Below are 15896 nucleotides of genomic sequence, written 5' to 3' on the forward strand. Positions count from 1 at the left end.
AGGATGTCTCCTTTCTCCTCTGTGGGCTTTCTGTAGGTTAGTTAAGGGGCGACAGGCACACTGCTAGTTGGGGTGGATTTTAGTCTTATGCAGGGGTGCAGGGTGGTGGGTAGTTGGGGTGTGTTTTTTCAACTTCTTTTCTTGTCTTATTCTTTGTCCTGGCTGAGGTCTTATCGCTCTGCTATGTTACTGCTGTGGGCGCCATTGCGGGCACGGGTGGGGGGGAGGGGGCGGAACGTCCCTGATGACGGGGGGTAGAACTCTTAACTTGTTAAGCTGGAATGTAAACGGGTTGGGGGACCGTATTAAAAGGGGTGTGGTGTTGCAAATGCTCAAACGCTGTTCGCCAGATGTGGTTTTCCTGCAGGAGACCCACCTAGTGGGGCACACTTGTAAAGCCTTGACTAGACGTGGTTTCAAAATGGTGGCACACTCGGGGTTCTCCTCAGGATCACGAGGGGTGGGCATCATGGTGCGCATGTCCCTCCCGCTGGAGGTGGAGTCGGTGCTTGCGGATGAGAGAGGCAGATATGTTGCTGTGGTGGGCAAATGGGAGGGCCGCACGCTAGTTTTAGTTTCGGTTTATGTTCCCCCGGGGCTACAAGAGACTACTTTCAGGGACCTAGCTGGCGCCATTTTGGGTCTCCCTGAGGGGCTGCTGATTGTGGGTGGTGACTTTAATTCTGTCGTTTCCGGGGACCTGAACCGCTTCCCATCCAGAGATCTGCGTCCTTCCCAGTCCTGGCTGTCTGATTTCCTAGATTCCATGGGGATGGTTGATTGCTGGCGTCTGTTGCACCCCTCCCAGAGACAGTACACGTTCCTCTCCGGCGCCCATGGTAGCCTTTCCAGACTAGACTACGTCCTCACCCCGGCTGCCCAGGCGCAGTCCGTGTCCACTGCGCGTCTCCTGGCTAGGGGCATTTCGGATCACTCCCCAGTTTGGGTCTCCTTTGACTTTCGCATCCCCGTGTCCTCGCGGGTGGCTCCCATCAACCCTTGGTACTTTCGCGACCCGAAGACCAGGTCGCTCCTGGCTAAGGCTATGGATCGGTACTTCGTCGAGAATACAGGTTCAGTTGACTCGTCCGTTTCCCTTTGGGAGGCCTTCAAAACTGTACTTCGCGGCGAGGCCTTCTCCTTGATTGCGGAGGTCCGCCGTCGGCGGGACGAGGACGTAGTTCGACTGGAATCTGACATTGCTGCATTAAACTCCCAGCTGGAGCTGGGCCCGTCTCCCGAGCTACTCCACGCTCTCTCCCTCAAACAGTCTGAGCTCCGGGCGACCGCCACTGACGCGGCGAAAGCCCTGAGCAGGGAGCAGCACGGCAGAATCTATGACGCGGGTGACAAGGCTGGCAAGCTCCTGGCGTGGCTAGATAGAAGGGAACTCGCGTCTCGTGTGGTCCCGGAGCTGACCAGTGCGGAAGGCCTATCCCTCACGGACCCGGCGGCTATAGTTGGGTCCTTCGCGGACTACTTTGGGGAGGTTTACGCCTCGGCGGACCCCCTCCCGGAGTCTGCGTCGGCATCCTTCTTGGAGAACATTGAGCTTCCCTGTCTCTCGGACCTCGAGCGCGACGACATGGATCGGGACCTAACGGTGGATGAGACGGCCTTGGCTATTAAATCATTACGCTCGGGCAAAGCGCCGGGGCCAAACGGCATCCCGGTTGAGCTCTACAAACTCAGGGCCGACGCACTTGCGGCACCTCTGTTGAACATGTTCCTTGAGGCCCGCGCGGTGGGAGAACTCCCCCCCGACCAGCGGCTGGCCACCATTGTGGTGATACATAAGGAGGGGAAGCCTCGCGATCTTTGTCGATCCTACCGACCCATCTCCCTCTTAAACGCCGAACCCAAGATTCTGGCCAAACTATTGGCTAATCGGTTGGTGGGAGTGATCTCGGACCTGGTGCACCCGGACCAGTCCGGCTTCATCCCGCATCGGAATACGGCGCTCAATCTGAGACGGCTTCACACAGTAATGGCGCGTGTCCATCTGCTCCGTGAACCCACTGTCCTCGCCTCCCTCGACGCCACTATGGCATTTGACTCGTTGGAGTGGAACTACCTGTGGGCAGTTCTGGCCAAGTTGGGGTTTGGACCCGCTTTCATCGGCTGGGTCCGGCTGCTGTACTCCGCTCCACTGGCCAATGTGACGGTCAATGGTCGGTTGTCTGCCTCCTTCGCGCTACACAGGGGCACTAGGCAAGGTTGCCCGCTTTCCCCGCTCCTATTTGCCCTAGCACTTGAGCCACTGGCGGCCTGGATCAGAACGCACCCCGATATCTCTGGGATACCGTGGTCCCCGGGTTTCGAGGACCGGATATCGCTCTATGCGGACGACATCCTTCTGTATCTCTCCTCTCCATGCCACTCGCTCATAATGGCCTTTGAACTCTTGGGAACCTTCGGGACCCACTCGGGCCTGGTAATCAATTGCTCTAAATCCTCGTTATATGTACTGTCCGGAGACACGCCGCGCCTCCCCCGTGGGTGCTCAATTCAGGTGGCCCAGCAGGGCTTTCGGTATTTGGGCATCTACGTGTCGCGAGACTCCCGAGCCCGGTACTCGCGCAACCTCCTCCCGCCGTTGGAGCGATTGCGCCGGGACGTCGAAGGCTGGAAGAAGTTGCCGATTTCCCTGATGGGTAGAGCCGCACTTTTTAAGATGATGGCGTTGCCTCGCTTCTTGTATGCCCTGCAGAATACACAGGATCCCGTACCGGCAAAATACTTTACGGATATCGAATCACTGCAGCGGGCGTTACTGTGGGATGGTAGGCCGAGAATCTCGTTGGCTAAGTTGACTATACCAAGTTATGATGGGGGCATTGCCCTGCCTGACGTGAGGCGCTACTATTGGGCGTCCCAGCTGGCGGCAATTAATCATGGCCTCTACGGCCCGGCGGTCAACCCGGGCTACGCTATGGATCGGTGGCTAGTGGGAGATGGGAATTACTACAGAGCGTTGTACTCCGGATCTCTGGATCGGAAACTGACAGGTCCCACTATGACGATGGTGCGTATATGGCGCACAATTACTAAAACTCTGGGCTGGCATAATAAGGTTACTATGGCCACTCCGCTGTTTGATTCGGATATACTGGGGAAGCTGTGGCATACTAAGGGCTTCGACAGGTGGGACACCATTGGGATTTCCAAGGTTGGGGACATGGTAGCCAGAGGACGGGTCAAGTCGTTTGAGGTGCTGCAGTCTGAATACCAACTGGCGGCGACGGAATACTTCCGACACGCCCAGCTTAGTCATGCCCTCTCTCCCTATGTAGCGGAAGGGGAGTCTATCCCTGAATCATCCCCCCTGGAAGATCGGGTGCTGGACGGCCATATGCCGGACAGCGCTATCTCTCTAACGTATAAAAAACTCATTAATGTAAGAGTGGATTTGCTGGTGCGACTGAGAGAGCTGTGGGTGCATGACGGTATAGAGGTGGATGACGAAGAGTGGCAATCGGCGATCTCCTCCCCTAGGGAGGTGGCCATATCGGCACGGCTCCGCCTGGTGCAGCTGAAGATACTGCACAGAGTGTATGTCACCGGCCCCAGACTTCTACGTATGGGGCTTTCTATGGATGGCGTGTGCCGGCGGGGGTGTGGTATGCTTGGGACCTTCCTGCACATCATATGGGAGTGTCCGGATGTGGCCCGCTATTGGAAGCGTGTGCATGAGGTTATGGAAGAAGTGACTGGTGTGGCCCTGCCGGCAGAGGCCCGGAGATGCCTCCTCAACATCTGGGGCCCGACCGATTACAATGTTGCACAGACCCGTTGGATCACCCTGGGCAATATGGTGGCTAAGAGAGACATCGCCCAGAAATGGGGTGCGCCTGCTCCTCCCTCGCTCAGCCTATGGGAAACTAATATGGACTGGTGCATGCTGCGTGAAAAGACGGTGTATGTAGCCAGGGGTAAACCTAAAATGTGGAGATCTGTTTGGGGTGCCTGGAACTCTTATAGAGGTGATATTTGCGACCCCCCCCCGTTGACCTTGATCCCGAGATCCAGCTTTCCCCGTAGTGCCCCCTACCTGTGGTTCCAGATTGTCTATCCTGCGGTACTACTTCCCACATGCCTCATTGTTGCCATTATCAGTGTGTTACCTTGGGTGTGCAGCCCCCGACCTCCTACCGCCACGCAAGTCCGCTGTATCTGTATTGTCCTCAGCCTACCCTCTCTTCCCTTCTTTTTCTCCCGTGCTTATTGCACACTTCTTTTTCTTGGCCTTCTGGGCCCCTTTACCTTATGGTTTACTTGTTTCAGAGTTTGATGTTATTTAAAAATTAAACCTGATTGCTCCTGCTTCTGGTATGGTACATGACCTATCCTGTTGCCTTAATGCTGCCTGGCCTCCGGGATGTATGGCTGAATAGCGGTGTACTTTTTCGTAAAATAAAGGTTTTCCAAAAAAAAAAAAAAAAAAAAAAATAGCTAGATGCAGCCGGCCGCTGCCTTTCCTTCGTTGACTTCTCCAGTGGCAGCAGGAAGCACACTGTCTCCCAGTCTCCCCTGACCAATCACAACGCTTCCTTACAGCAGCGTTGTCATTGGTCTGAGCGCTGTAGTTCTGCGCTCTGACAGGGACAGTTAGGCTGGGCATGATCTTCACCCAGACTGTAATGCAGCCTTGGGTGGAGAACATGCAAAGTGCGCATGACATTTAAGACGGCCCAAAACGGCTGGACAAAATGTTGTGCGCACTTAGGAAGTCCCTCCCCCATACCCTAAACTACCCAGCCCAGCCCTGCCGCCCACAACCAACTAAGCCAGAATGCTTAAATAAGAAGATAATAACATTATTATCTTTTTATTTTTTAATTGCTCAGTGAGCATTGGGGCACGACACTCCTACGCCTTAGCGGAGGAGCCGCCACTGACTCATTTAAGTTAAGATTTTGGGTACGTACTTTGTTAAGGTCCCAGTGCACATCTCTCCATCATCTCCGACGTCGCCCTCATTCCACTACCAAAGGATACTGAGAAATGAGAAAAACGCTCATAGAGCCTGTCTTGTCTCCCTGTGAAGCCATAACTGTCCACACCTGGTGGCGTAACACTCAATGATGGGGACGCCCCACAGAATTTCAGGAGGGGCCCCCTCAGTCTTGCGTATCTCACAGATGGTATTTGGCCTTAGGCTGAATAGGCCCCTCGTGAAGGGCTGATGTATGTTCCTAATGCCACACCTTTGCTTTACCTGCCCAACTCTAATAAATACACCTGAAGAATATGCTTTTATGATTGTATGTTCATTTTACTTTGAGACATCTCTCTGTACGCGTCACATCAGGGTGAATTAACTGTACAGGTGATGGACTTTGCAGAGTTCCCCTGTAGCCCTGCTGAGTCACATGCTCTTTTTCAGTACGTTACAGAACTGTATACGGGGCAGAAATATATTCAGTGATTATTAAATTAACATTTTTAACAGTCATTGAATCACTTACTTCTCCCAAGAAGAATGAAACCACCATAGGGGGAAATAATAATTTCTTCTCCCGGCCCATGCCTTGATTTACAACCCAGAAACCCAGCCCTTATTCACACCAACACATTCTACTTTTTTGGTTTTACATGTAAGCTTGCCAGAGGTGTTTGCTGGTGCTACAGGAGGCTGTTGACAACTGTAAAAAACGTTTTGCAATTTCTATTTCCATCTTTGAGGTGATGCTGTGGTAATCATTTGAAAACAAGACCCCCAGGGTGATTTCATATACAAATGAGGGTTCACATAACCTGCAGAGTTCCCTGTGGGGGTCGTGACAGGATGGTGGAGAGATGTCCAGGTGGGAGATAATCAGTTGTCAAACTGAAAACAAGCATTGGAAAAGCCAATATGTTGTAAAGCAGCATGGGTAAAAGTTATTTTTTTTTAAATCTTATCCTTGCTTCTTTTTTACCTTCCAGCATCACGGCAGGTTGTTTTTATAACTTTTAGAGCATTTTTTAAGTTACTTTTAGTCATGCTGCACAGCTGCCACGCTGCTCTACAACATCGCTAAAAGACATTGGTAAAAGCCAATAGTTATCCTATTGGCTTTGCCAATGTTTGTTTAACTATCTCAGTAGATAGCCAAACATGGACAAACCTGTCTGAGCTGAACTCAAAAGGGGACAGTCAGACACAAAGTAGTAGTCCGCCTGCCCTCTGAATAGGAACTGCCAGTGTGTGGGTTCCGCACTCCTTGGAGTTCATGAAAAGAACTTACTGACAAACTTGTGATGGGTTGCTGACGGCGTCTTAGGCCATCGTAGCCATTAAGCTACCATATACCCCTGCAAATAGCTGAAAGCCTCAAGAAGAGATAGCATGGCAATGATCAACCTGATAGAGCATCATCCCTTCACCGAAGATACTGATTTACTTTGTACACTCGATGTTGAATCGTTGTATACGAATATCCCCCAGATCAGCGCTATGCTAATCATTCAAAAAAATACTTGACTCCAGACCACGTCCACACTTGGTACTTACCATATTCATTCTCCAATTACTGGAACTTTGTCTGACTAGGAACTTCTTTGTTTTCGAAAACCAGTATTACCAACAGGTTAAGGGAACTTCTATGGGGGCTATTTTTTACCCCAATCTGGCAATACTGTTTATGGACTATCTAGAAACCAATACCATTCTCTCTCCTTCCAACCCTTTTTCTCCTGCAATAGTTATATGGAGAAGATAAATGGATGATATATTCCACATTTGGCGCAACAATCTAGACAGTCTCAATCAATTCCTCCATTGGCTGAACAATAATTGCTCTGGTCTTACATTTACCATCACAAGCAATACATTATCTATTGCTTTTTTAGATCTGACCATTTATCATTCAGAAAGGAGCCTACGTACTAAGCTGTACCGCAAGCCTACAGAGCGCAACACTCTGCTAAGTTACAGTAGCAACCATCCTAGGGCCCTTAGGGACTCACTACCATATTCACAATTCCTAAGAATTAGACGCAATTGGTTTGCGAAAGAGGACTATTTAAGTGAAGCAACCACTTTATCATTCAAACTGAGAGACCGCGGTTACCCCGAAAGATTGATACGCAATGCTCTGAAAAGAGCGTGGTATTGGCCCAGGGAGGTTCTACTTAGTCCGAAACCTAAAAATCAAACTGCAAAAATTGCATGTGTGACCACTTTCTCCCCCATTTCCAACTCCTTACGGAAATCCATACTCAAACATTGGCCAATTCCTTCACTTGGCTGTCAACTTTGTCTCTTTCTCACACTTCATTTATCTTTCGCCCGTATTACCCACCACCAAGTTACCACCATGTGCATGGTTCAAATCTGTATTCTGTGACAACAAAGCTGTTTGATATTTTTCCTTCGCTTATTTTAAATACGTTTTCCTTGCCTTTTTTTCCCCCATTCCTCCACCGGCTTGCATTGAATATTCAGGCATATAATAATAGTCCTGATGATCCCACTATTTGTGTGTTGGGGATCGAAACGCCGTCGACCAGTAACATAGTTACACACAAGCTTACCAATGTGTTTCATCCGTGTGTTAACTATGTATGGATAGCTTAGATATGCTGTATTACTGATTACTATCATCCCTTCTTTTGCTTTTGCCTGATAAAACCCTCCTTTTTTCTGTTTACTTTCTTTTGTATTTGTATTTGTCTTCTAAGTATTGGATACAGGAGTATCCCACTGTATTTTTGTGCCTACAGGATTCTTTTATACTTTACATTGATTAAATACTGTGTCCGGCTGGACACTTTTTTGCTTTATAGTACACATTGTGGTCTATACTTCATTGTATTGTGGTTATCAAATGCGTTAAGGACCATTGTTGTTTCATAAATTGCTACCCAAGGTCCTTAACTACCTAGAGGGTTCCCTTGTCTAAATATACAACAGTGAATTGGTTACCTAGGTTTGTAACATATTAACACGGTGCATATTGTAATGGACCAGCGTAGCTTGTAGATGGTATCTTCATACATTCACATACTTCTGAATATACTGAATAATAAAGTTACTTCCATGTATAATATCCCGATTGGGGGTTCTCGTAGATTCACGTGTTTGGAAGGATCAAGTCGGTTGGGCTAGCCGAAAGGGGCCCAACGCATGATTTATTTTCCAATTCAGCTTGCTAACTAATGGTTGTGCATGAAGGGGTAGCACACTAACCTGAAACTATACATTATACACTCTTCTAGTCTCGAGGGCTACAGTTGTCAAGCTCCCTGGAGCTCAACAGCCGACAAGAGCGCGTCATGCCAGTCAGAAGTGGCTTGGATTGGGCAAACTCCCAGCAATTTATGTAAATCTAAAGATCGTAGTTTCGAACAGTGGCCTTTCTCTATTGAAATAACACCTGCATAGTAGTGTGCTGTCCTTGTTGGGGCCAATGGCCATACAATATAGAGCAACGAATCTGAAAATAAATACATGCCGCTTGTTTGCGGGGCGTGCTTATGGCCTGAGGACTCCCTGTGCGGAAAGACTAACACTCGCTCTCTCGTTGCACATTCTAGGCCAAGCCGGAACCGAAGGCGGAGGCAGTGACGCCCGCGGCCCCTCCTGCAGGAGGACCTGCAGCTAAGAGCGCGGATCCCCAGAGGGCCAAGGAGCTGACGGAGGCTGTGATGAAACAGGTGAGGTGCGAGCGAAGACCTTATTCTCACGAGGCACTACGGTAAATGTAAGACACCAGTCGGGATGTGGCTCTGTTGGTAAACACCCCCTCCCGTCTGCAGGTGTATCCTAGCCTGCACAGTCATGGTTCCTGACAATCACACGGTCGATGGTTATTCGAACCGGTGGAGAAGGATCTTGGGTGAATAGCAGCTAGGGGCATCCGCCTAGAGAATAGTCTGAAAGTAAAAAAAAAAAAATCCTGCACCTCTTCACACCTATCCGAGCCTTGAATTCTCTGTGTGTTATATAAGAGCTTGAGAAACGTTGTCCGTGTGTAGATTGGTAAATTGAGAAAATGCCTGAGCACCCTTCGCCTGCAGATTACAGGCTCCAGTAAAGTGAGATCACTCAGAAGGTTCAGAGTCAACTGCAGACATCTGTGTGTAACCTGCAGGTCACGGGTCCCAAAGCCAGGCAGTTTGATGAGTTAATGCACCTACGGGCCGTGAAACGGACGAAAGACACCTGACGGTTACAGGCCTCATCCCCACTGAGGTAGCTCAGGATGTTCAGGGATCTGTGTGTAACCGGCAGGCCACAGATTCTAGTGCCAGTGAGATAGTCTTGTGTGCTAATGCACATGAGGCACACAAACAGAGGGAAGAGAGGAGAGAAACCTCCACCCGGAGTTGTTTTTATTTCTGGTTAGGTACTTGGTACAGTGTGACCCTAACACTAAGAAGCGACGAAAAGCTATAGAGATGTGCACTGCACTGTTAGTGTCCACATTACACATTTCTTTGTTACACACATTTACAATTTTAGGTGCTCAAAGAAACATTTATTTTCTCACACGTGACAGGCTGAAAACTGGGGGGACCACCCAATTGGCACGTTCCACTGTTGAAATGAGTACATTTGAACAACACAATAAGAGATTTTTCTTGAATTGGGAGGCAGAAGCCTACAGGCAATTATGTTATCTTTCTCTCCCACTCCACTCAAGTTTATTTATTTTTATTTGCTTTTGTACTCAACTGAGGACCACAAATATTTTGAGCATAACGTTCAGTTTTACACCATTTAAAATTTTTAAAGTTAAAAATGGTTTTAAAAATGTATAAAATTTATGACATACAAATTCATTTGGGGGAAATTTGCATAAAATGATCAGTTCCTTTGCTGAGTTAATTTTACATTTGACGTATATAGATTGCAAAAACTTTTTCCTTGCCATTACCACTTTTGTATTTGGGCATACAAACATTAAATGCTCTAAATCCTGCTCTCCGCCATTACACAAGTTACATATCGAGCTTTCCTTTAAGTACCATTTAAATGTTACGGTTTTGACTGGTAATATGCCAAACCGGAGCAGAACGATCGCTCTTCTGACGCCATGATTTAGATTAAAAGCGATATACTGCTGAGGTTTCTGAAATGTTATTAATTCAATAAAATTCTTATATACATTTAGTTTAGAGCAATGCGAGAGGTCTAGTTCAAAGCTAAATCTTGAAGTGTAATGTTTTAAAAAGAGCTTCAACTGGGCTGGTGACCAAGCTAGCAGCAAATCGGTGTTAGTCTCTGCTAGCTTAAAAGCTATTGACATGTTGCTAGAAAATACAGGTTTAGAAGAGTCTCGGTCAAAGGTCTCAGTTTTGAACAGGGATCTGAGAGTTCCTTCCTCCGCATGTAGGAGATTGTACGCCCACCTGATGATATTAGCGATTCCTCGAGAGTAAGAGCTGGTTAATGAAAGCTCGAGGCGTAGAGCTTGTACTGGGACAGCCTGAGACAGCTTCATTAATCTCCGTAGTATTTTCCCTTCTTTTAGGTCTAGGAAGCTCCATTGATTTATAGGAATATATTCCAGGGCATATGATAGTACTGGTGGTATCTTGACACTGTACACCTTAAGCAGGGAAGAGAAGTGCCTGTGTCCCGAGGCTGCATATAACCTTAAAACAGCTCCCACATGTATATCAGATTTCCTGATCAAGTTCACAATCTGTGGGCGATTTTGTAGGGTGTTGGAGAAAATTCTGCCTAGATAGGTATATTCCTTCACCTCTTCCACCTTTTCTCCCCCAAGGGTTCAACAATATTTCGAGCTCTTTTTCCTCCCCGAAAACGAGACTATTTTTGTTTTAGTAATGTTAGGGATTAAGTAGTTTTCCTCCGTATATTTATGCAGTGCCTGAAGATTGTTTTGTAGACCAAATGGGGTTAGGTCTACTATGATAATATCATCTGCATCTCCCACTCCACTCTCCCGCTAAAGGAATACTTACCTTCCATTAATGGCAGAGTGGGTACAGCACGGAAATCTTCTCGATTGTAACAAGTTTTCTATCCCCCCATGCTGAACAACCTTCAGTTCCCTCTTCCGCCCAATGGTGTGAGGCTCTGTCTTCTTTTTTTATTGACAAAATCGTGGGGATCCAGGACAGCCTGTGCGTCATTTGCCAGGATCAGAGTAACCAGGAAATGCATCCCTCTGGTCCCTGCTCCCCTATTCCTCCTGTTTTTAATGTTTTTTCAAATCCTACTGTGGCAGCCACTTTAGCTGTCCTCAAATCTATGAAATCTGGCTCCCCCACCGACCCTTGTCCGGCCCGTATCTTAGGGGATGTTGCGGAAGTGGTTTGTTCCGAGGTCGCAGAGATTATTGGTCTTTCGTTCAGGACGGCTACAGTCCCCGACTGCTGGAAACAGGCCAAACTCCTGCCGCTTCTCAAAAAATCAGGACTAAACTCAGATATCCCAGCCAACTACCGCCCCATTTCTTTGCTACCAGCGTTGGCCAAAGTTACGGAGAGTGAGCACGTCTGAGCATACCCTGCCACACTTATGGCAGGGTATGCTCAGACTGGGTGTGAATGTTTGATTGATTCAGATACTCCGTCCATTACCACCCCCTTTTGTACCGCTTTTGGCCGCCATAAGTGTGGCAGGGTATGCTCAGACGTGAGTCCCTTGCTCACTTTGCCACTGGATTCAAGCAAGCCGGGCTGAAGACGGCTGTAATGCCAGAAACCGGTCCTCGGAAGCTTGTTTCCGGTCCATGGAAGGCATGGCTTGGCAGTTCGGGCTGGACTGTTACCATGAGGCACAGGGTCAGACTGATTTGCATATAGCCATATCTGAACTGGGGTGGCAGAGTGGGCTAAAGAACGGTGATGGATTAAACCCAGATCTTTTGACTGGGTGTGAGTGTTTGATTGGTTCAGATGCTCCGTCCATTACCACCCCCTTTTGTACCGCTTTTGGCCGCCATAAGTGTGGCAGGGTATGCTCAGACGTGAGTCCCTTGCTCACTTTGCCACTGGATTCAAGCAAGCCGGGCTGAAGACGGCTGGAATGCCAGAAACCGGTCCTCGGAAGCTTGTTTCCGGTCCAGGGAAGGCATGGCTTGGCAGTTCGGGCTGGACTGTTCCCATGAGGCACAGGGTCAGACTGATTTGCATATAGCCATGTCTGAACTGGGATGGCAGAGTGGGCTAAAGAACGGTGATGGATTAAACCCAGATCTTTTGACTGGGTGTGAGTGTTTGATTGGTTCAGATGCTCCATCCATTGCCACCCCCTTTTGTACCACAAAGCAAAATGTAAGCCTGTACTATGCACGCTTATGTAGTGTACAGTTCGTATTTTGCTCACAATTAGAAAACAGAGAATCCATCCCAAGCAACTAAAATAAAAATTAGATGTGCGCGCCCCATACATACTTGCGCAACCTCTCTTCACCATGTATATGAACATGGAGGGGAAAAAGAAACAAAGTTTTACGGGAAGAATTAAGACCGGATATATAGAATAGTTTAGGTGCGATGAGAGGGAACCTTGGCTCTATGATCTAAGAGCTTCAAACTGATATTGACTCAGTTGGACCAAGAGTATTCTACTTGGAAACCAAAATGGATTAGCTGGAGGCCTGCCCGATGCAGGATTCTCGAGATCCCCAGGCCGCTGATCAATATCTGCAAAATGTCCTAGTTAAGCTTTAGGATCTTGACAACCGCTCTTGCAGGGAGAATCTTTGTGTGTGTAGCTTGAGAAAAGAAATTGCGGATCACTTACTAAAAGAGGACCATAGTAAATTGAGTCACAGAGCATACCTATAGCATTTCACTCTTCGGCCACTGCTAAGGAACATGGAGTTGCCCTTCTCTTTATGTGTATCCTACCATTTTTAGTCAGTGACATTAAATCGGATAAGGAGGGCTGCTATCTCATTTACGTGGTACTCTGCATAGTCATCAAACTACTCTGGCTACTTTTAATAGCCCTGACACTGCCCAGGATGCATATCTCCTACACTTCTTATAGAAACTGGCAGGGTTAGCAAATCGAGGGATTATTCTAACGGAACACTTTAACATGGTTTGGGACCCTAACAAAAACAGACAGAGAGGTTGGGCAACTGAGCCGCACAGGTACCTTCTTAATGAACTTACAGACAACACTTGCTGAACTGAATTTGAGGGATACATGGAGAGAACTGCACAACATGAACACAGACTACACCTATTACTGTCCTGTCTATCAGGCCCACTCTGAATAGACCGTGTTAGTTAGCAAAGCCCCCTTAGCCAAGCTGCGTTCTAAAGACTTTACCACAATTGTGGTTTCCGGACCGAGTCCCAGTAACTACCCAACTAGAAATGGGAGCCGATAAACAGCATCCAGGTTGGCAGCTTCATCCCTCATTACTGAGAGATCCCTTGGTGCATGATGAACTCAATCACCAAATAGATGAACACCTCACGCTGAATGTGGGAGGCGAGGTCTTGGAGGATATGGTCTTGGATGCCTTTAAAGTCGTGGTCACAGGCACGTTGATGGCTAATCACCTTCCGCATTTGGAGGTCCAACAGCTAGAAAAAGAGGATGGTAATTTTGAAAGCGAACAATTGTGTCACCCCTCCTTACAGATTACACAGAAGCTAGTTGCAGCCTGGGACCAACTTCACGTACTGTATACAACCAAGATGAACTCTCCCTGTTGCACTTGGAAAAAAGGGTTTTTTTTCACAAAAGATCAGGTAGCCACCCAATTGGCTAGAGTTCTGTGGGGCAAATAGCAAAAAGACTACATAAAGGAAATGTATCCACCTACTGATGAGGTGAATATTAACGATACAGACAAATTTAGCCTGTCTTATTCTAACTTGTATACGGGGAGGCTAGTTCCCTGTACAAACAACTCGCCTATTTACGTCCGGTCCACCTTCCTAGAGTAACACAAATTCAGTAGGAAGGATTGGAAAAACTGATACAGATGGACGTACTGGCAGAAATTAAAACACTAAAGCTTAAATCCCCGGGCCAAGACTTTTGCTCAGAAATTAGCACCTTTTTAACTGCCAATTAAGTAACAACAACTTCTGACAGGGAGGTGATTATATCACTCCTCCCTAAAACTGGTAATTATTCTAGACTGTATATCTCATATCACCCTTCTGCGCTTTTTAATATTGACGCTAAATTATATACGAAAAATCTGGCCTCCCACAACAATGACGTTTTTCCTCAGGGCAACAAAAACACAACAGTACTAGGGTGGTAAACCACCTGGTTCAAAAGGCCATGCTCTAAAAGATGCCCATGATTCCCCTGTCTTGTGATGCGGAAAAGGCTTTTGACCAAGAGGATTGGTCTTTATTATGTCCTACTCTATTGCAGATGACTTTGGTCCACTCTTCTTGAGGATGTTTTTTTCAAACTACTCGAATCATACAGCTAGAGTAGCCTTCAATGGCCTTACCTTGTTCACATGTGGTCTACAAAGAGGAACAGGGCAGAGGTGCCCCATTTGCCCCTCCTGTTCACCCTGTTTATGGAGCCCTTGGCATAGTAGATGCGGCAATCAGAGGAGGACACAGGCATTAAATTAGTCTCCCAGAACTATAAGATTTTTGTATACGCTGATGATAGGTTGCTTACTTTGGATTCCCTCCCAGAAATATTGACCCCTCCCCTTTAAACCTTTTAAATGGGAATCAGGCTATACAATTAACTATGAGCCATTCAAAGTCCTGACCTAACTCTCCCAGGAAATTAAGTGGAGGTCTTGGAATGTATGCTTCCATTTCCCCGGTCCAAGAAGTATGCTTACTTTGGGGACCCCGCAGCCAGCCCTCCCAGAAATTCTGACCCCCCCCCCCTTTAAACCTTTCAAATGGGTATCAGGCTATAAAATTAACTATGAGCTATTCAAAGTCCTGAACCTAACCCTCCCATGAAATGAAGTGGAGGTCTGGGATTGTATGCTCCCATTTCCCTGGTCCAATCAGTATATTAAATACCTGGGTGTTCGGATAACTAGAGATCCCAAAAATGTATTTGAGACTAACTATCCCCCATTAATAGGTACAACAGAACGGGAACTGGAGACTTGGGGGCAGTTGATTACTTCCTTGACTGGCAGTATTAACACTGTTACACAAAGACAAACACTCAACCCTGACAAAACAGCAAGTCGAAGAGTGTTTTCATGCATCCCTTTCTACTGGGTCCAAAGACAATGCCACTCTAAGAATTTGTCTGAGGGTACCAACTTGACTGTCGAAGACAATCGAGCTTGAAATGGGAAAGACGGTCAGTTGGCTTTGAAGAAAAAACAGCAAGGGAATACAACTTAACCAACATTGAGAAGTAAAAAGGGCACTCAAAGTAGAGATTGAAAATGCCCATAAAGGAAAAAAATATTTTGTTAAAACTATTACTTCACGCGAATGACCAAACCGCTTTGTGATAAAGAAACCAAGAGAGGAGACAAAACATTCAAAATGGAAAGATAAAAGTAGCATACCAGACATCTCAGAGCCGGAGCATGAACCAGAAGAGGCAAATGGAGAGAAACTGTCACTTATACACCAGGATGCAGATAAAGGGACGCTCTGCGTGATATTCAGGAGGAAGAAGCTTTATGAGAATATGTCAATGCAGATTCTACACAGGCGAAGGTAGACTACTACCTTCCAGATCATCCCCTTCAGATGACATTTCAGTGCAGGTGTTTCTTTTAGGGTACAGATTGAGATACATGGAGAAACATGTAAGAAGTTAGAAGGCCTCTACATCAGGAAAAACAATATTTATTCATGTTAACACGCATATTACAGCACGGGAGAGAGGTTTTAAGCACACCACCTTTCCCTAGAGGACTCGTAGCAAGAAAGAGGGTGCAATTCCCAGCTACACGAAGGCCACCATCAGACGAGGATCATAAGAGGTTGGAGGCTATTAGTTAGAAAATAGGGAGAGT

General features: G+C 47.2%; 1 protein-coding gene across 2 annotated transcripts in view; it reads left to right on the forward strand.

The window, feature by feature from the left end:
• The window catches only part of MARS1 (methionyl-tRNA synthetase 1), a 231318-nt gene that overhangs the window by 198287 nt on the left and 17135 nt on the right, over nt 1–15896 (forward strand). For both annotated transcript variants that reach the window (XM_086966633.1, XM_086966626.1), the window contains one exon: nt 8521–8640. In XM_086966633.1, the coding sequence (XP_086822759.1) occupies nt 8521–8640 (120 nt within the window). The remainder of the gene's footprint in view (nt 1–8520; nt 8641–15896) is intronic.

This window comes from Lissotriton vulgaris, chromosome 1_1, assembly GCF_964263255.1.
Source record: "Lissotriton vulgaris chromosome 1_1, aLisVul1.2, whole genome shotgun sequence".
Taxonomy (NCBI): Eukaryota; Metazoa; Chordata; class Amphibia; order Caudata; family Salamandridae; genus Lissotriton; species Lissotriton vulgaris.